The sequence below is a fragment of the Triticum aestivum genome, chromosome 7A (assembly GCF_018294505.1).
Source record: "Triticum aestivum cultivar Chinese Spring chromosome 7A, IWGSC CS RefSeq v2.1, whole genome shotgun sequence".
Taxonomy (NCBI): Eukaryota; Viridiplantae; Streptophyta; class Magnoliopsida; order Poales; family Poaceae; genus Triticum; species Triticum aestivum.
In genome coordinates, this window is record NC_057812.1 from 654178519 (window position 1) to 654198203 (window position 19685).

Genomic DNA, 19685 nt, shown 5'->3' on the forward strand with positions numbered 1-19685 from the left:
CAACCGGGACCAATGCTCCTTGCCCCTGGCCCATGACTATTAGTCCTGGTTTGTGCCACAAACCGGGACTAAAGGGTTGGTCCTCGTTGCAGTCAGAGTTTAGTCCCACCTTGCCAACCGAAGGAGGCTCACACCGGTTTATAAGCCCTTCCCTCTCTGCCTTGTTGAGCTCCTCTCAAAGTGAAAATAGATGCCCTTATACAGGAAATGTAACCAAAATTCAGAGTGAATTTCTCTAAAATTCATAGAAATTTACTATGAATTTAGGTTGAATTTTCTCTATAAGCGCATCTATGCTCATTTTTTTAGTAAAGTTAATCACAAACTTGTGATTCACACAAATTTAAAGAATTCAAATTTTAACTATTTAAATTTGAAAACTAATGGCACTAACATAAAGTTTATAATTTTTCTAAAACTAATGGCACTAATAGAAAGTTTATAATTTTTCTGACCTAAAAGCAAAAAGAATTAAAAAATAAAGCAAAAAATAAAAGAAAATAAATAATGCAAAAAACAAAACAAAAAATGGAAAAAACTATTTTATAGTAAAGTTATCACAAACTTGTGATTCACACAAATTTCAAAGAATTCAAATTTTAACTATTCAAATTTGAAACTAATGGCACTTCCAGAAAGTTTATAATTTTTCTAACAAAAAACAGAAAGAATTAAAAATAAAATTTAATAAAATAAATAAAAATAGAAACAATAAGTATTTTGTTGTAAGTAGAAACAAAATAAAATAAATAAAGCAACAAAGAAAACAAAAAACAAATTTGAAAACTAATGGCACTAACAAAAAGTTTATAATTTTTCTGACCTAAAAGAAAAATAATTAAAAATAAACTTTAATAAAATAAATAAAAATAGCAACAATAAGTATTTTATTGTAAGTAGAAAATAATAAAAAATAAAGCAACAAAGAAAACAAAAAAAAACAAATTTGAAAACTAATGGCACTAACAGAAAGTTTATAATTTTTGTGACCTAAAAGAAAAATAATTAAAAATAAACTTTAATAAAATAAATAAAAATAGCAACAATAAGTATTTTGTTGTTAGTAGAAACAAAATAAAAAATAAAGCAACAAAGAAAAAAGTGCCAGCTACCGGACCCCACGGCCTGAATACGACTAGAAACCCTACCATGGGCCAGGATTCAGGCCCGCAGGAGGCCCAGTAGGCCCACAGGCACACAGCGTACGGTTAGGCCCGAAAGCCTACAATTGACAGGAGCTCGAGAGGGTGGGCGCAACAGCGCTTATAAACCACTCTCGAGCTCTCTCAGCTAGCGAGGTGGTACTAAACTTTTGACGCGGGGCAGCACAAGGCCTTTGGTTCCGGTTGGTGCCACCAACCGGGACTAAAGAGTGGCATTAGTCCCAGTTGATGCCACGAACCGGGAGCAAAGCGTTTTCTATATAAGCAAACACTTAGCAGTTTCTCCAAAATTCACTTGTTCTTCGCTCCGACGCCCCACGCTGCTCCTCGTCGCCATCGCCGCCGAGCCCTGCCCCGACGCCGTCGCCCACGCCCTTGCCCAACGCTGTCGCCGCCGAGCCCTGCCCCGATGCCGTCGCCCGTGCCCTCGCCCGACGCCGTCGCCGCTCACCGCCCTGCCCCGACGTGCGTCGCCCTGGCCCGCCCCCGTCGTCGCCGTCGCCATGCCCCGCCCCTTTCCTCGTCGGCCGTCGCCCCTGCCCTGAGCGCGCGCCCCCTGCCCCGTCGCCGTCCTCGCTGCCGAACCCGCGCCCCTGCCCCTACTCACCTTGGTCCGGCCGGCGCCCCTCCCCTGTCCTTGTTTTTTTCATATATTATATGCTTGTTTTTTCAGATTATATATATATATGTATATATGTGAGTATATGTATTGTGTATATATGATATACGCCTTCTTTTTAGATTTTTTGTTCATATATATGATGATTTGTATTTTGCTTTTTTATAAAAATGTATAGATGTTTGTATGTTCTCTGTGTATGTATGTTCATATATGCAAAAGTTAGATTTATATATTTAGAAAAGTTTTATATATTTAGGAAGAAGGAAGAAGAAGAAAAAGTTTTATATATGCAAAAGTTACATTTTTAGAAAAGTTTTATCTATATATGTTCTCTGATTTAGTACATTTAAGGTTAGTTTCATTTTTAGAAAAGTTTTATATATTTAGGAAGAAGGAAGAGAAGGAAGAAGGAAGAAGAAGAAAAAGTTTTATATATGCAAAATTTACATTTTTATAGAAGTATTATATATCTGGCTAGGAAGAAGGAAGAAGAAGAAAAAGAAGGAGCGGGAAAAGGAAAATAAGAAGAGGAAAAGGAGAGGAAGAGGAGAGGAAGAAAAGGAAGAGGAGAAGAAGAGGAGAGGAAGAAAAGGATGAGGAGAAGAAGAAAGGAATAGAGGAGAAGAAAAACATTTCTATTTTTTCTTCTTCTCCTCTATTCCTTTCTTCTTCTCCTCTTTTTTTCTTCTTTTTTTTCTTCGATTTTCTCCTCTATTCCTTTGTTCTTGTCCTCCTTTTATTTCTTATTCGTTTTCTTATGTTTTATCGGGTCTATCATCGTCGATATACACCTCCCGATAACTTCAACACGAAGGGGGGGGGTCGATATAACCCCCTCTCGATAACTTCAACACGAGGGGCGGTCGATATATATACCCCCTCTCGACTGTGATAACTTATACCGCGGGAGCACCCCCCGACCCTCTCACTTGACCAAAACTCTCGAGGACACCCAAATCATAGGAAAAAAATGATGTCGGTCTCTTACCCCCTCCCGCCGCGCCCCTACCCGACAAACTCTCTCGAGGCCACCCCAAACCCTTGAAGCGTTGTCGAGGCCACCCCAAACCCTAGAGATATATATGCTTGTTTTTTTCATGTATATATGCTTGTTTTTTTTCATATATATGATGATATATATGCTTGTTTTTTTTCATGTATATATGCTTGTTTTTTTTCTTATATATGATGATGTATATGCTTGTTATCACAATTATTTTTGTGTTGTAGAAGAAAATATTTTTTTCCATGCAAAAGTTACATTTTTAGAAAAGTTCTATATATCTAGCTAGGAAAGGAAGAAGAAGAAAAAGAATGAGAGGAAAAAGGAAAATAAGAAGAGGAAGAAAGGACAAGAAGAGGAGAGGAAGAAGAGGAGAAATAAATAAGAAGAAAAAAGAAGAAAAAGAAGAGGAGAAGAAGAAAGGAATAGAGGAGAAGAAGAGAAAATAGAATATTTCATCTCCTCTATTCATTTCTTCTTCTCCTCTTTTTTTCTTCTTTTTTTCTTCAATCTTCTCCTCTATTAATATCTTCTTCTCCTCTTTTTATTTCTTCTTCGTCTTCTTATTTTTTTTATCGGATATGTCGTTGTCGATATACCCCTTGTCCTGATAACTTCAACACGAGGTGGGGGGGGGGGGGTTCGACCTACCCCCTCCCCAATAACATTATTTTCTCATGTATGTATGTCATCGTTGTCGATATAACCCCCTCCCGGATAACTTTGACCATGATAACTCATACCACGGAAGCACCCCCCGGCCCTCTCACTCGACCAAAACTCTCGAGGACACCCAAACCCTAGAAAAAACGATGTCGGTCTCCTACCCCCTCCCGCTGCGCCCCTACCCTTGAAGCGTTGCCGAGGCCACCCCAAACCCGGAATAAGCTAGGTCTACGTTTGCCACTAATATATCCACATGCTGTCATGTTTTTGTAATAATTGCTATGTTGTAATATTTGCAGAAACAATGGAGCACGGACGAGACGAGGAAGCAGAACAGGTGTTGGGGGACATAATCTTAGCCGGAGGTGATGTCTTGTCGTACCTTAATGACAATGATGGTCTGGAAGAACAGGGTGAAGAAGAAGCAGGCTACGCTGATCGAAGAATGGAGGAGGAAAGACATGATTATGATGGCTCCGGTGACCCAATGCTGGTGCAAGAAGGAGCCCGTGGTGACGGCTCCGGTGACCGAACAGAGTCCGGCCAGGTAAATATATTAGTTAAGCCTGTGATGACTAGCTAATTGATGCATTCATTGTTTTGGTATGTACACATATTAATTAACTCTTGTCTTTCTTCCTTTTTTAGCCCTCCGGATCGCGCACAAATTCGGTAAAGAGACGAGGACCGAAGAAAAAGTTGCACTCGGATGAAAGGTTTGAGATCATAGCAATCGCGCGTGACGGCCAACCGATTGAACCCATCCGGACAAAGGAAGCATTTTCTGCTCAGTGCGGGGTTCTTGTTAGGGACAAGATCCCGATCAGCATCCAGTAATGGTATAAGCCTAAGAACGAAGACCCTGAGGTGTCTTATGTCAATGATATGCAGAAAGATGATCTTTGGACTGAGCTGAAGGCAAATTTCACCCTACCGCCAGAGGAGGATTTGGAGAAGCCAGTTAAAGAGCAATTAATCAAGTCTCATGCTCTTAAGAAGATGGCAGACCTATTCAAGAGGTGGAAGAATGAGCTGAAAACGTTTGTCGACAAAGAAGAGACACCATAATTCATCGGCAGATATGAGAAGATCAGAGATCACTAGCCCGCATTTGTGGCCTACAAGACATCGGAAAAAAGTAAGAAGATGTCGTCGACAAACAAGAAAAATGCTGCGAAGAAGAAGCTTCACCATCGCACGGGGTCAGGTGGCTACCTCAAAGCCCGGCCTAAGTGGGCCAAGGCTGAGAATGATCTGCTTGATAAAGGGATCGAACCAGAGACAATGAACTGGCCAGACCGTTGCCGGACTTGGTTCTTTGGAGCTGGCGGAACCTTGGACCCTGTATCAGGGAAATGCGTTTGGACGGATGAGAAAATGAACATACCAGTCAAGAAGCTAAAGCTCTATATCGATGCAACACAACAAGGGATGTTCGTTCTAGACAGAGAGAATGACAAGCTCACAATGGCCCTCGGGAATCCTAAGCACCCTGGACGGACACGAGGCACGTCAGGCTCCATTCCGTGGAAGGCTGGTTTTCCGGACGCAGGCGGTTACAAATGCCAGGAGAGGAGGAAAAAAGTGGAGCATGCCCAAATTCAGACGCTGCACAAAAGGGTTCAAGCGCTAGAGGAACGAGAAGTAGCTCGCAGCAAGCGACCTGTCGAAACTACCCTCGAAGCTACCCTGCCATCTCAGCGGAGAAGCAACGTGGCTTCCACCGAGCTGCTTCAGCAGGAGCATGTCTTGACGCTCCTGCTAGCTACCCCGTGGATGCTGTCACGGAGTCTCAAAATTGCCACCTCATGACGCAATGGCAGAACTTCAAAGTCAAGGCGGCTGTCGGCACTGTTCGACCTACTGAACCCGGCGCAACTTTTCATTGTAGTCCGATTCCAGAAGGATATGCCAGGGTGACGGTGGACGAAATAACGGAGGGATTTGAGGACCTCCAGCTTGACTACCCTACCGGTGAAGGGGAGACTCGGCTGGGTTCTTGTCTATTGATTCCATGCGTATGGCGGAAGGAGCTCATCAAGCTTCTGAACTGGACGCCTCCGCCTCCTCCTCCTCCTCCGGCGAGTCAGGGCACTCCGCCTCCTCCTCCACCGCCTCCTCCTCCGGCGAGTGATTAGGGCACTCAGCCTCCTTCTCCGGCGCGTGGCGGCACTCTGCCTCCTTCTCAGCCTGCACCGGCGCGCCCGAGCGGCCAACCTCCACTACAAGAAATACGGTCAATTATGACTCCCCATTTTGGTCGTTGATTCGTCATATTTATAGTTTATTGACCTTTTTTTGACCAAATTCAGAAGGTCAACAGTTGGCCGTCAAGAACGAACAAACTTGACCTTTTTGGAATTTTGGTCATAACTAGACTAAAGACCAAAATTTCAGAAAGGTCACTACCCATTTGCCTGAGCCACGTAGGATCTGATGTGGCTGAGCTGACGTGGCATTGTTAGTGACCAAATGGAATCATCATAAATTTCATAGCCCAATCCACCAATCTAGCCTACATGGGCCTAGCCCAATCATCGTAAATTTCACAGCCCAATCCACCAGACATGGGGCCAGCCCAATACCTACTTTCTTAATTGAATTGGTTTGATTTATTTGGGCTGATGCATTATTTTATCAAAAGCATGCACATTTAAGGATAGGCCCATTAGAAAAAAAATACAACATAATAAAATATTTCATATATTTCATTTCAGCAACACATCACATGAAATACAATACATCATCAATCGACTCCTCTACACAACAAGGTTCAAGGCCCAACAAGTGCACAAGCACACATCAACATAGATTGGACGAGAAGCACAAATTTTAGCTGATCACACATAACATCAATGAGAAGCACGAATATCGTGTACCATCACTAGTACACATACTTTGTCCCGTCACCCAAGCACCAATATTGTGTCAATCTACTGGATTTGCCACATGGTGATGTTACTGCATTAGGGCTGTCCCAGCTTCTCCCTGCCCAAATGGCAGGATGATCTGCTGATCGATGTACTGCTCCAGCACCACCTCCCGCTACCACTGGTGGAAGATCAGCTCATCAATCATCTGCACACGAACATACCAAGAAGATTAACCTATTTATCCTACAGTAGTTTGTTTCTAAACATGGGCATCAAATCAACACCAACACTGAATTAAAATGCACAAAAGAATGGAGCATAGCCATATGTACAGCCTAAGAAATTCAGGTTTGAGCAATTCTTGATACTACAATAAATACATAACAGCCAAAATTTCGATCCATGGACACCAGATGATAGAAAAGGTACTAAGGCACTACTTGCTACTGAAAACCAAAGCAAGGTATGAAGCACAAGCCAGGCCAAAACTGGTACCAAATCCAGAAATAACCATTTGATGCAATATAGCACTAGTTTCACTTTAGCATATGTGCCTAATTATGCAGGTATGTAGGATGACTTCAAGAGAAAATGGAACTGCAGGGGAATGGAGGATGGGGAGGGACAGGGGGGTGCTACCTGCAGGAAGACATTGGCGACTCCAAAGATTCGAAGTGTTCCACAGGCTGGGCGCCGAGGTGAATATTGTGCAGTACAGGGTGTTGTAACAACACGCATACCTTCGTTTCACGGACTTTACCTAGCGCGCACTCTAGCTTGTGCTCCAGACCGCGGAGCTCTGCCGCGGTTGCGCCGGACGGTAGGTCTTCTCCTGTCTGCCTCCTCACGCTGGCCTCTAGGTGGTCACGCTCATGCCTCAATGTTGTGATATCCGCCAACAATTTCTGTGTGAAGAATCATACAGATGAATCAGAATGCAGTTAACTCTGAGTGTAAAATAACTAGTACTATGAGTAGATGTGTTTGTGTATTAACCAGATATTCACCATGATTTATGCCCTCGTAGCGCTTGATTAAGTCACTCCAACTGAACAAATGACAAGTGAAGGAGTTTGTCAGCACTATACACTAGTACTATTAATTGTAGAGTGGATATATAGAGACAAGTAATCAAATTTATGCATTATGTACAAGTTTCAGCACTATACGACTATGCATGTAGTGTAGATATTGAATGCCGACGACTGGTACTTGTTTAACTTGAGGCTGTGTGTGCTTGCATTAGACCCAATCGCAAGTGGGCACAGGAGTAGCTGAATCTAACGGCAGGATTACAGTCAGAGGTAAATCAAAAGCATCGTCTGACTAAGTGGTCACCAAACACAAGGAGAGCACCCTCCCCAATACTGTAGCTACGTCTGAAGTCTGATGGCATGCCAAAGTTTATTCTACCATAGAGTAATTCTACAAATACACTGTAGAGTAATTTGGACATGCGAATCACAATGGTAATTGGTAAATTACTTCTGATCAAACCGGGAGGGAGCACTGAAATAGCAGGGGATTCATTGATCGGTGAACGTACCCGTCGTTGGTCCTCGAGACGAGGTTGGGCTCCACGGCGGCGTCCACGATCTGCGGCGGCTCCGGCAAGGTCTGCGCCGCGTCGGAGCAGGCCGGGAGACGAGCGCCGTGGCGCAACCACCACCAGCACCTGCCGCCACGAGGAAGGGGAACTCTCCACCGCAGCATGTCGCAGACGGAGGGGGGTGGATTCCGCGAGGCTCGCGCGTGGGGGCGCGCGGTCGGGCCAATGGACTTGCGCCCACTGGCTGCAGGCCATGGCTGGGATCGACGGCACCGGGGATGCCCCTGCCGCTCGGCTGCCCGAGTTCGACGGTGGGACGCGGGAGCTTCGAGAAGTGGGGGGAAGAGGGGGAGCTCGATGCGATCTGAGATCGAGGGGAGGGTAGGGCACCGTCAGTGGTGGCGGCAAGGGCGTGAAGGGGGCAGGGCTGGATCGAGAAACTCTGGGAAGGGGCGGGGTGCGGGGGACGGCAGCGGCGTGAGGGTGGATTTGGGGGCGGGGGAGAGGCGGCAGCGGCGGGAGTGGATCGGGGAAGAGAGGACGGGATCTGAGTTAGGGTTTGGGTAGTTGGGCTGCGGTGGGGTGAGAGGGTGAGGGGATGAGGGCTGCCGTTGGATCCGGAAACATCCGATGGCGGTTGATGCATGATCCGTGTGATATGCCCATGGACCAATCATTTGATGACCTTATGACCATATAAATTGATCATGATCGATTCAAGATAAAAATTTCATTCCATTTTTCAATGCTCAAAATGAGTTTTTTGTGAAAGTCCTATCAAATATTTGTTCAAATGGTATTATATTTTGCACAAGTTTACATCTTGGATTTGCAAACAATATTGATAAAGGGAGTTTTCATTTTCTTTGAACGAAAAAATCATTTTCCATTTTTTGAGTGCCTAAAATGAGTTTTTTTGTGAAGGACATACCATATATTTGTTGAAAATTTGTACCAAATCAATTTTCTAAAATAATAGGTCATATTTAATGCACAATTGACCAAATGGTTGGGTGTCAAAAGCTTTTATCCACCTCTCGTGAAAAAGACAAATTTCTACCGATTCAGCTGGAAACGGGTCAAATTTGAACTGCAGCTGCATCATACTTTGCTATTTATTTTTTCCAAAAATCATTTTAGGTACACAAGTATCTATTTAATCAGAGAAATACCAAAAAAATAATTCAAGATTCAACCACTAGCTAGGAACGGTCATTCCCGCCGTTTTGACCGCATTTTGAAACGGGCATAAAAAATTCAATAAAATTCAAAAAATTGGAAAACCTTCGCATTGTGTCATTATATGTGACCAAGTTTCCAGGAAAAATAACAAAATTGTAATACGACAATTATTTTTAAAAAGTGTTATGAGAAATGAGCTATCATGCGTGAAGATTCATGGCTTTCAAGCCAAATGATCAATCTTATGGCCACATTCATGACATAGTTTGTTCAAATGATCTCATATTGTGTACAAGGGTGCATATTGGAATTCCAAACAATGTTGCCTAAGGGACTTTTTATTTTCTTTGCATGGAAAATTCATTTTCCATTTTCCGAGTGCCCGAATTGAGTTCTTTTTGTGAAGGACCTACCATATATTTGTTGCAAAATTGGACCAAATCATTTTTCTAAAATACTAGGCAATATTTGATTCACAATTGACCAAATGGTTGGGTGTCAAAAGCCTTGATCCACCTCTGGTGAAAAATACAAATTCCCGCCGATTTAGTAGGAAGCGGGTCAAATTTGAACTGCAGCCGCCTCATAGTTTACTCTTTATTTTTTCAAAAAATCATTTCTAGATACATAAGTATCTATTTAATCAGAGAAACATCAAAAGTTTTCCAAGATTCAACCACTAGCTAGGAACGGTCAAACCCGCCGATTTGATCGAAATTCGAAACGGGCATACAAAATTCAAAAAAATCAAAAAATTGGAAAACCTTCGCATTGTGTCATTATATGTGACCAAGTTTCCAGGAAAAATAACAAACTTGTAATACGGCAATTATTTTAAAAAAGTGTTCTCACAAATGAGCTATCATGCGTGAAGATTCATGGCTTTCAAGCCAAATGATCAATCTTATGACCACATTCATGGCATAGTTTGTTCAAATGATCTCATATTGTGCACAGGGTGCATATTGGAATTCCAAACAATGTTGCCTATGGGACTTTTTATTTTCTTTGCACGGAAAATTCATTTTCAATTTTCCGAGTGCCCGAATTGAGTTCTTTTTGTGAAGGACCTTCCATATATTTGTTGCAAAATTGGACCAAACCATTTTTCTAAAATACTAGGCCATATTTGATTCACAATTGACCAAATGGTTGGGTGTTAAAATTCTTGATCCATCTCTGGTGAAAAAGACAAATTCCCGCCGATTCAGTAGGAAGCGGGTCAAATTTGAACTGCAGCTGCCTCATAGTTTGCTCTTTATTTTTTTCAAAAAATCATTTCTAGATACATAAGTATCTATTTAATCAGAGAACCATCAAAACTTTTCCAAGATTCAACCACTAGCTAGGAACGGTCAAACCAGCTGTTTTCATCGCATTTCGAAACGGGCATAAAAAATTCAAAAAAATCAAAAATTTGGAAAACCTTCGCATTATGTCATTATATGTGACCAAGTTTTCAGGAGAAATAACAAACTTGTAATACGACAATTATTTTAAAAAAGTGTTCTCAGAAATGAGCTATCATGCGTGAAGATTTAGGGCTTTCAAGCCAAATGATCAAACTTATGGCCACATTCATGGCATAGTTTATTCAAATGATCTCATATTGTGCACAAGGGTGCATCTTGGAATTCCAAACAATGTTGCCTAAGGGATTTTTCATTTTCTTTGCACGGAAAATTCAATTTCCATTTTTTGAGTGCCCAAAATGAGTTTTTTGTGAAGGAGCTACCATATATTTGTTGCGAAATTGGACCAAATCATTTTTATAAAATATTAGGCCATATTTAATTCATAATTGACAAAATGGTTTGGTGTCAAAAGTTTTGATCCATCACTTGTGAAAAAGACAAATTTATGCCGATTCAATAGGAAGTGGGTCAATTTTGAACCGCATCTACCTTATTGTTAGCTCTTTATTTTTTCCAAAAATCATTTCTAGTTACATAAGTATCTATTTAGTCATAAATACATGGTTTGGTGGCGATACGTCGAGATTAGGATGTGGCCCAGGGCCCCAACTCGAAAGCGCGTAAACTCGCATGCCCGCCGCGTGGTCACCGCGTGACCTTGGCGTTGACATGCGTTCTGGGAGGCCTAGGTATGTCTAGTGGGTTGGGCACTCCTCAGGTAGGTGCTAGGAAGAAAATTACAACAGAAAAATCCCACGAGGAGACTGACCTATGCTCAAAGATGAATTAGCAGCCAAGTGTTTGATTAGCGGTACGGGAAATGCACATGGTTAATGGGCGTGAGTTTTGGCTGAGGATGATCATCTACTAAGGAGAATGTATTCACAATTTTTTAGCTCAAAAGGAGGATCCTAGGTGGTACTTGCTTTGCAAAGTACCACGCTGGACAAAAATATGAATGTTGAAGCTGGGCTCAAAATAATGAATGGACTGAGCTGAAATTTGGTGGAGGATGGTTATTTGGGCATAGGAAAGCATTGTAGAAAATTGATACCATTTGGACATGCCAAAGTAGTACTTCCTTCACAATGCTCTTCTATGGACAGAAACGTGGGAAACTAGTGAGAGAGATTGGATGAATGAAATGAGCTCAAAATTGGTGTAGGTAAGTTACATAGGTATGGTCATGCGTTGGTAAATTTTCAGATCATCCTAGCTAGTACTTACTTCACAAAGCTTCTCTCGAGGTAGAAACTTTGGAAATTTCCTGAGAAAGATTTACTAGGAAAATTGAGCTAAATATTATCATGTGGCAATGATTTGGGTATGGAAGAGTGCCCAAAAAGTTTGAGGGTAATAGGAAGGGTCTAGATAACACTTGCTTTGCAATGTGCCAATTTGGCCATAAAATATAAATTGAACCTGGGCTCACATAGATGATTTGACTGAGCTGCAATTTGGAGGAGGGTGATAATTTGGGCATATGAAGGAACTGTATAAATTTTATGTCATTTCGATATATAAAAAAGGCACTTCCTTCACAACGCTTCTAGGTGGACAAAAACTTTGGAAATTTGCCGAGGAAGATTTGCTAGGCAAATGGAGCTGAATTTTGTCATGCGGTAATAATTTGGATAGGAAAGAGTGCCCAAAAATTCCAAGGTCAATCAAGAATATATAAATATCACTTCCTTCATAAAGTGCTGTTGTGAACAGAATAGGAAAATGAATATTGTTGAATTAGTTTTGAACTAGGCAAGGAGGGATTTTTATATATTTGATGAAGATATGACCCAAAGAATTTATGAGATTTTTTTGGGAATTTTGGGAATGACAGAAATATAGGTTGCTTCACAACCTAGGGCAAAAATTGACACATGGACATGACACATAGGCAAACTGATGAGGTGGTGCCAAGTCATACCAACCCACCACAATTTACAAGGTTATGACCATCTATATTGGTCATGATCAGCTAGAAATAAGGTAGCGGACTAGTGCTGTCTGCTTTATGACCATTTCGTGTAAGGAAATTACGACCTTTCTAACCAAAATGGTCGCAATGGTTTAGGGTTTGGAGCCCCCCGAGCAGCTTTTGACCAATTGGTCTCAAATGGTCATAGATCTATGACCAATTCTTCCACGGTCACTGACAGAAGGTCACTAGTTGACAAATTTCTTGTAGTGCTCCTCCTTCTCCGCCTCATCAGCAAGGGCGGAAGAGATCCGCCGCCGCTCCGGCTGCTCCGGCGCGTCGTAGTCCATCTCCTCCGCCTCGTAAGCAAGGAAAGAAGATAGCCGCAGCCGCTCCGTCTGCTCTGCCAGCGTCTAGCAGTACAGCCAGAGGCGGGAGGCAATACAGATTCGGTCCTTCTCTGAAGACTCCAAAGATGTTACCATACGAGAGGACCCTAGAGGTGAACGCCAAGATCGCGCGAGCTGAAGTGACAAACTTCTTTGAAGGGGTGAAAGCAAAGAAACATCCACCTCCGGAGGAAAAGGTAGATCCGGTGAAAGCGAAGCGCACTCTGGCTGCCCTAAAAAAACCAGCAAAGTCTCCGCCGAAAGGCAACTATGACCGCATTATTGCAAAGTCATTTGTCGAAGCGGAGCAGTTGGGAAGTACTGTCAGTTATCAAATGTTAAAAGAACCACGAGCTGGGAAAAAAATTGCCCTGCTCGGCGAACAAGCGAACCAATCGTGCCCCCCACTCAAGGTGCCTACTAATGATCCGATGATGGTGCCCGGTTATAGCAATCTTGGAGATTACCTGCCCGAGGATGTACATTATGATTTTTTGGAGGTGGAGGAACACAAATACGAGTACGGGAAGCCTCTCGTCAAAGATGAAAGATCTCTAACAACGATGATGCGAAGATTCCATGATTGGCAGATGAAAACCTGTAGAGAGTCTGGGGGGAGGAATACTTTGATGCTGAGAGTTAGAGAGGAGCATGACCTCATTGGAATTGAACCGTTGAATGTTCCATTTGAGGAGTTCTTCCAATTTTTCAATCAAAAGGCCCTCGATAAAGCAACGGTCACTTGCTACTGTCTGTAAGTAGTACTACTTTTGTCATTAAGTCTCTCTATATAGGTTAGCTCTTTCATTGCATGTATTTACAATTATCCTCACTATATTATGCAGATTGAAGATCGCCGAATTGAAGAAAAGACAAATCAGTGATATTGCGTTCATTAACACAAATCTCTTAGATGCAACTGAGGTTAAATATCGTGCCGAAGATACCGAGGCCAACTTGCTACGATCGGTGGTAATAAATGAAAACAAAGATATAATACTCTTTCCTTACAACTTCAAGTGAGTGTTACTGTCTTGTGCATATTCGGTTTCCCTTATTAGTCCAGGTTATAGTAATGTAATTGATGAGTTATGCATGCGTGCACAGTTTCCACTATATTCTCCTAGAGATTAAGCTTGAGCAGGGACTAGTAACCGTCTTAGACTCGAGACGAAAAGATACCCAGGACTATGCGACATGACTCAAATGCTCGAGAAGTAAGTTAAATCGATCATTATCCACCATATCAGCAACTTTGTTCATTTCCTGATATATCAAGTAATTGTTTTCTTTGTCTGTCAGGTTTTGGAGAAAATTCACCAAAAAAGCTCGGGGACTGCCAAAGAAGCTGCAATTTAGACACCCGAAAGTAAGTACTATAGTTACATGTTCCGCGCATCTCCTAGTGATTCAAGCGCTAGTTTCATCAATACCATTTGGCATGCTTGCTTATCAATTTGATTGACCTCTATTTCTTGTAAAGTGGTTGTGGCAGGAACAAGGGAATGATTTCTGTGGATACTATGTTTGCGAGTCCATCCGCCACACGACTTATGAACGTGGGTACTCTGACGAACAATATGAAGTGCGTAAGCAATAATATTCACAATTTTATTTTATTACCATCATTTGTGTTGAGTTTCATTTATTCATATATATGTATTGACCCCCTTGCTCAAATTAGATGTTTCGGATGCGGGATGAACTCCTAGCACCAGATCGTATGCAAGAAATTCAAGAGGAATTGACGGCATTCTTCCTTGACCACGTGATCGCTGAAGACGGAGAACACTATGTGGACCCTGTGTTCATATATAATTAGGAGATTATATTGTAAGAGATAATTATTGTATATATGTAGCCGGTAGTGTCGGATAGATATACGAGAACTTGTTGTTCGACCAATCTCTCGGAGAAGGAGAGGTGGTTGATATCACTTCTCTCTGTATGCATATGTTCATGACGATCTTCTGTTTCCTTTATTTGTTTACTAGCTAGCGTGTCTAGTCCTCTCTATATATACATATATATAGCGTCGTCCAAGCACGGACATAAGAGAGGACACTTCTCTCTATAAATTAGCTAGCTAACACAATATATGAAACACCTGAATTAAACCCCCACCCCCCCCCCCCCTTTTCAAAAAAACAAAAACCCCAGCCCCTGAAATGCTGACGCGTGGATGCCTATTGGTCCCGGTTGGTGCCACCAACCAGGACCAAAGGCCTTCCTACCTGGGCTCGGCGCACCGGCCACGTGGAGGCCCATCTGTCCCGGTTCGTGTAAGAACCGGGACTAAAGGGTTAGGGCATTCGTAACGACTCTTTAGTCCCGGTTCACAAACCGGGACAAAAGACCCTTATCAACCGGGATGAATGGGGTTTTTTCTACTAGTGTTGGTTAGATTGCAGGAATGGAAAACGTTACTTAAGTTGAGAAATAAAGGTTGGCATGCAGTGACTTTTCTTGTAAACTCATTAACATTTCTTATTGTGAACTTCTTTAATTACACTTTAAAAAAATGTGACCATAATTCTGCAATGATTTTTAGTCACAGTTTTGATCAATTTCAAACAATTATAATCACGGTTCAAAGTTTGTCCTGTAGATTTGTTTTGCTTGGAGTGGCAGAGCTTCGGTTTTATATTTTTGTGATGCCCGTCCCAACACCCTTATTTCAACCAAGTCAGGTGACCAAATCCTCCTTGAAGCCGTTGACATGGAAATGGAACAATTGCACATGGCTACAAAAAATTACGAAACCAGCTTCGGACGTCTCTCCGGCAAGCCTGACGTCATTATTCTTATCACGAGCAGGCTAGAGGATCTTTATCAGAATGGAATAGTACCACTTGGAACGAGACTTGGAGACGGTCAACACCGAGATTGGTGGTACAGACAGCAACGTAGGGAATCGTCGTTAAAGATTCTCTCTCTCCCTTGCATCCAACTGCTTTTGTCTCTAGTCTTGTTCTTTCGTCCATTAATTCCATCCAACTGCGAGTTTGACCCGCACTAGGCTCCAGCTTGCTCTACCGATCATGGCCGCAGGTGCTGCCGTTCCGGTCATGTAGGGGCGCAATCTCATGCCTTTGTTCTCGATTGAATCTCTCTCGGCCTACTAATGAATTCAGCATTCACAGCTCCGCCAGGGAAGATCTCCCCGCCGACCTGACCTCCGCCTCCTCCGAGCCCCCTTCCCTCTTCGACGGCACCACCAGGTACACGCAGGTGAAATACATTCCTTGATTGCAGGTTTATCCTGTCGGTCTTCACTTTCTTCTTCTCTCGTGAAGGCTGTACGTGGCGTACCACTGCCCGTACGCGCAGCGCGTCTGGATCGCCAGGAACTGCAAGGTAGCAAGCAGGCACTAGTCGGAGTGTTTTTTTTTCCTTCCCTTTTTAGTGGAATTTCCTTCCTTCTCATACGATTCATGTGCAGGGATTGCAGGGCAAGATCAAGATAGTCGCGCTAGATCTCGTGGACAGGCCAGCCTGGTACAAGGACAAGGTCTACCCAGAGAACAAGGTAGTATATATGATTCTTGCAGATTTGTGACATAGTATTTATCATTTCTCTTCATGCACACATCTATGTATGTTGAACATACAGGTACCTGCCCTGGAGCACAACAAGCAAGTGAAAGGAGAGAGCCTGAATCTGCTCAAGTACATTGATGACAATTTCGATGGCGCAGAATTGCTCCCTCATGTAAGAGACAAATACACATGTTCGTTGTTTTCAGTGGAACTGAAGTTTGCATTCCTGATGTACTGAACCACCAGGATTCTGCAAAGAAGATGTTTGCCGAGGAACTGCTTGCGTACAGCGACAGTTTCAACGCCAGCGCTTTCTTCTCATGCCTACGCTCCAAGGGAGATGTGACCGACGAAGCTGGTAAACAAACACAGCAGAACAGTGCACTACTGACAGCATATTTGTTTGTTTGAGACGTTCTATATTGAAAGGCTGCACATAGTTTGTGCTCACATTTCACCTTGTTTCATCTACCATTAGTTGCCGCTGTTGATAAAATAGAAGCTGCCCTAGGAAAGTTCAGCGATGGCCCTTTCTTCCTTGGCCACTTCAGCCTGGTATGTGTATATGTCACTCCATCAGGGGTTCCCTTTCCTCTATCCATGGCCAAAGTCCAGAAAAGATTTCAGAAGAATTGTGTTTTTTGAAATACATGGTTTTTTTGTGATATATAATCTTTCTAGGTCGACATTGCATATGTGCCATTCATCGAAAGGCTTGAGATATCCTATTCTGGCATCAAGAACTACGATATCATTGGGGGCAGACCCAACCTTGGTAGATTCATCGAGGTATGTTCTGGATAATGCTAGATGGGATACAATTTACTTGATATATCCTACTGAGGTGTTATCAGTGGGTTAGCTAGTTATATGCCAATGTTGAATGTTGCAGGAAGTCAACAAGATCAACGCATATACACAAACCAAACTGGACACACAAGTTACGCTTGATATAATCAAAGAGAAGTTTGGGGCGCGTTATCTTCCAATTTTTTAGCCTTGGATCATGCCACCTTCCAAACCCAACCACACTTACCCTTTGACTTTGACTTTCAGATTCCTTAATGATTGTGGTGGCCAAGGAACTACGACCAGGAAACTCCTGCAGAATCTTATGAAGCAGAGAAAGACCAAGGATTGTTTTCGCTCGTTGAATGTTCTGCCGTGCTGTGCTGTTAGAGAACAAATATATAAACAGGATCGTACTGTAATCTTTCCTTGCCAGGTGCTAGTGATATCTTTGCATATCTGAAATTGTATATCACCTGTAGATCGTAATGGAGTTGTGCAATCCCTACCATTTCTCCATTGAGCTATAAAATTTGTAGCCTTGCTGGTTGCAATCGTGTACCGCATTCCCCAAAATTCTCTCATCCCACCAATATCTCTTTAATGATATCAGATTAGATCTCAATCCTATAAAGCTTCCTTTGCTGCCTCCGTGACAACTGAGAGCTCGAGCTCCTCCTTTGCCTCTCTCGGCAGACACATTAGACATTCTCACATAACGAGGACCCTGTTTTGGTTAGTGGTAGATAGATCTTTAAAGGTATACCTACACATATCACTTCTAGTAGCTAATGATAGTTGCGGCAGTGAAGACAAGTTCATATAGGAAGCGTAATATTATCGGAAAGAGTGCGATTCATAAGCAATTCTCGTACAGAAGGAAACATTTGACCATCTAGGGCGTGCCTCTTTCCCATGAATAGTTTGAGAGCACGAGGGTGATACACCTGCTCCTCCCCACCACTCCCGCATTTCAATGCATGCGACCGGGAGGGAACCCTAGCCGCTACTGCTAGGGTCCCTCCTCCTTCTCATCCTTTTCATCGCAGCCGCCAGAGGCATGGCCAGGCGAACCTTGGTTGGCGCAGGCAGCGGTGGGGAGCTCTCGTCTCCTCACACGGCGGTCTGGGCGCAAGCTGGGGTGGACGGGAGGGATGTGATGAGGCTCTTGACGACGGGCGTTGTAGTGCGTGATGGTAGCGTGACTGATGACATCCAGGTGTGCACAGTTGGGGCTGGATGAGGTGACGGCTCGGTCGGATCTGGTCCTGCGAGGGGTGCGGACTATGGGCGGACGCCTCTGCGATGGCCGTCTTGGCTGGTGGAGATGGCGGCGCAATGATGGTGGTGTGATCCTCTCTCTCCACTACTCAGTTCCTAGTGCGACGGGTGGTGGCGAGATTGTGGTCGGCCAGTCGTGGAAGGGGTACCATGGGGAGGGAGGTAGGGAGCCTCCCGACCTTGCTTTCGGGCGTGATGGTGGACCTAGTCCCTGGTGTGCATCTTGGCTAGCGGCCTCTGATGACTGTTCCTGTCCTTGCTCTGGCTGGCTCGACCCTGCGTCAAGGGCCTCGTTTTGAGGTGGAAGGAGGGGCCTTCTGCCCCCTCACCGGCCAGTGGTGTCTGAGGACTGTGTCGATCGTTGTGGGACGTTGTTGTCTATAGGGGCAACGGCCTTGGTGGTGAAAGCCACAGTGGTCATGGGCAGAGCTCGTGGCTCGGGTGCGGGATGGCTGCCATGGCCCTGAGGGTGGCGTGGTGGTTGGTGAGCGGCACTCGGTGGTGGGTGTGGCAGGTCGACCCGCGGCTGATCTTGCCAGGTGTTGGTGGCACAGAGTGCTAGATGGGTTGATAACTTTCTCTGACTTTGGCCAGTCCGATGGCCGCTCCATCTAAGGGCCTAGTTTCCTTCTCAATGGCACTGTCGTGGTTGCTCATGCCGCTCCGCAACGCTTTGGGTGAAAACCCTCATCCTTTGGATCAGGTGGTGGCGGCACTATGGTGTCGTGACCATCCTCAAGGGACCGCTTCAATGTCCTTGTTCTGTCGATGTTTGGCTTTGCCTCTTCGTGGTATCTCAGTCATGTTTGAGGGCTGAGTTAATAGCATAAAACTACTATTTTACATGCTATGGTTCCAAAAAACTACCGGTTTTTAATTTTTCGCTGATAACTACCAACTCGGAGGTCTGCTGTTTCAAAAAACCCCTAATGTCCATTGCTTAAAAATTAAACCTGTTTATGACAGGTCGGGCCCGCACCTAAACATTCCGTCTATTTGACCGTGTGTTGACCGTTAACTGACATGTGGGGCCCACATGTCAGTTTCGTCTTCCTCTTCTCTTTCCCTCTTCTCTTTCTTCTTCGTCCCTCCCCTCTCCCAGCCTCCCCATGGTCGAGGTGCTCGCCGGATCTCTTGGTGGCTGCCGGCGCACACAGGCGAGGGGGGGGGGGCGTGGCGGCGGCCACAACCCACGGGCGAGGGGCGGCGTGACTGCGACCAGAGGCGAGGGGCGGCGTGATGCTCGGCGCAGGGAAGGGGCGGCGTGGCGGCGGCCAGAGGCGAGGCAGGGCGTGGTG

General features: G+C 44.0%; 2 protein-coding genes across 2 annotated transcripts; one reads left to right on the plus strand and one right to left on the minus strand.

Annotated features, from left to right (window-relative positions):
• Positions 1-7058: 7058 nt before the first annotated feature.
• LOC123153656 (uncharacterized) lies at positions 7059-8040 on the minus strand (the record flags this gene model as incomplete). The annotated part of the gene is made up of 3 exons (XM_044572673.1): positions 7874-8040; positions 7324-7375; positions 7059-7232 (listed from the first exon to the last, which is right to left on the minus strand). Coding segments are annotated over exons 1-3 (393 nt in total), but the record flags the coding sequence as incomplete, so codon positions are not given.
• A 7699-nt stretch (positions 8041-15739) lies between these two features.
• Positions 15740-17595, plus strand: LOC123154307 (protein IN2-1 homolog B). The gene is made up of 9 exons (XM_044573063.1): positions 15740-15847; positions 15921-15998; positions 16074-16134; positions 16220-16306; positions 16391-16489; positions 16564-16675; positions 16796-16872; positions 16999-17106; positions 17210-17595. Exons 1-9 carry the CDS (start codon positions 15819-15821, stop codon positions 17312-17314), a joined length of 756 nt encoding a protein of 251 aa, XP_044428998.1. The 5' UTR covers positions 15740-15818; the 3' UTR covers positions 17315-17595.
• Positions 17596-19685: the final 2090 nt, after the last annotated feature.

Excerpts from the sequence above, each read along its gene's own strand:
- LOC123154307 (XM_044573063.1), top strand. The coding sequence starts at position 15,819 with ATGGCCGCAGGTGCTGCCGTTCCGGTCAT. Across the intron at positions 15,848-15,920 it reads GGTGCTGCCGTTCCGGTCAT|CTCCGCCAGGGAAGATCTCC; the intron begins GTAGGGGCGCAA and ends CAGCATTCACAG. Across the intron at positions 16,307-16,390 it reads AGGTCTACCCAGAGAACAAG|GTACCTGCCCTGGAGCACAA; the intron begins GTAGTATATATG and ends TTGAACATACAG.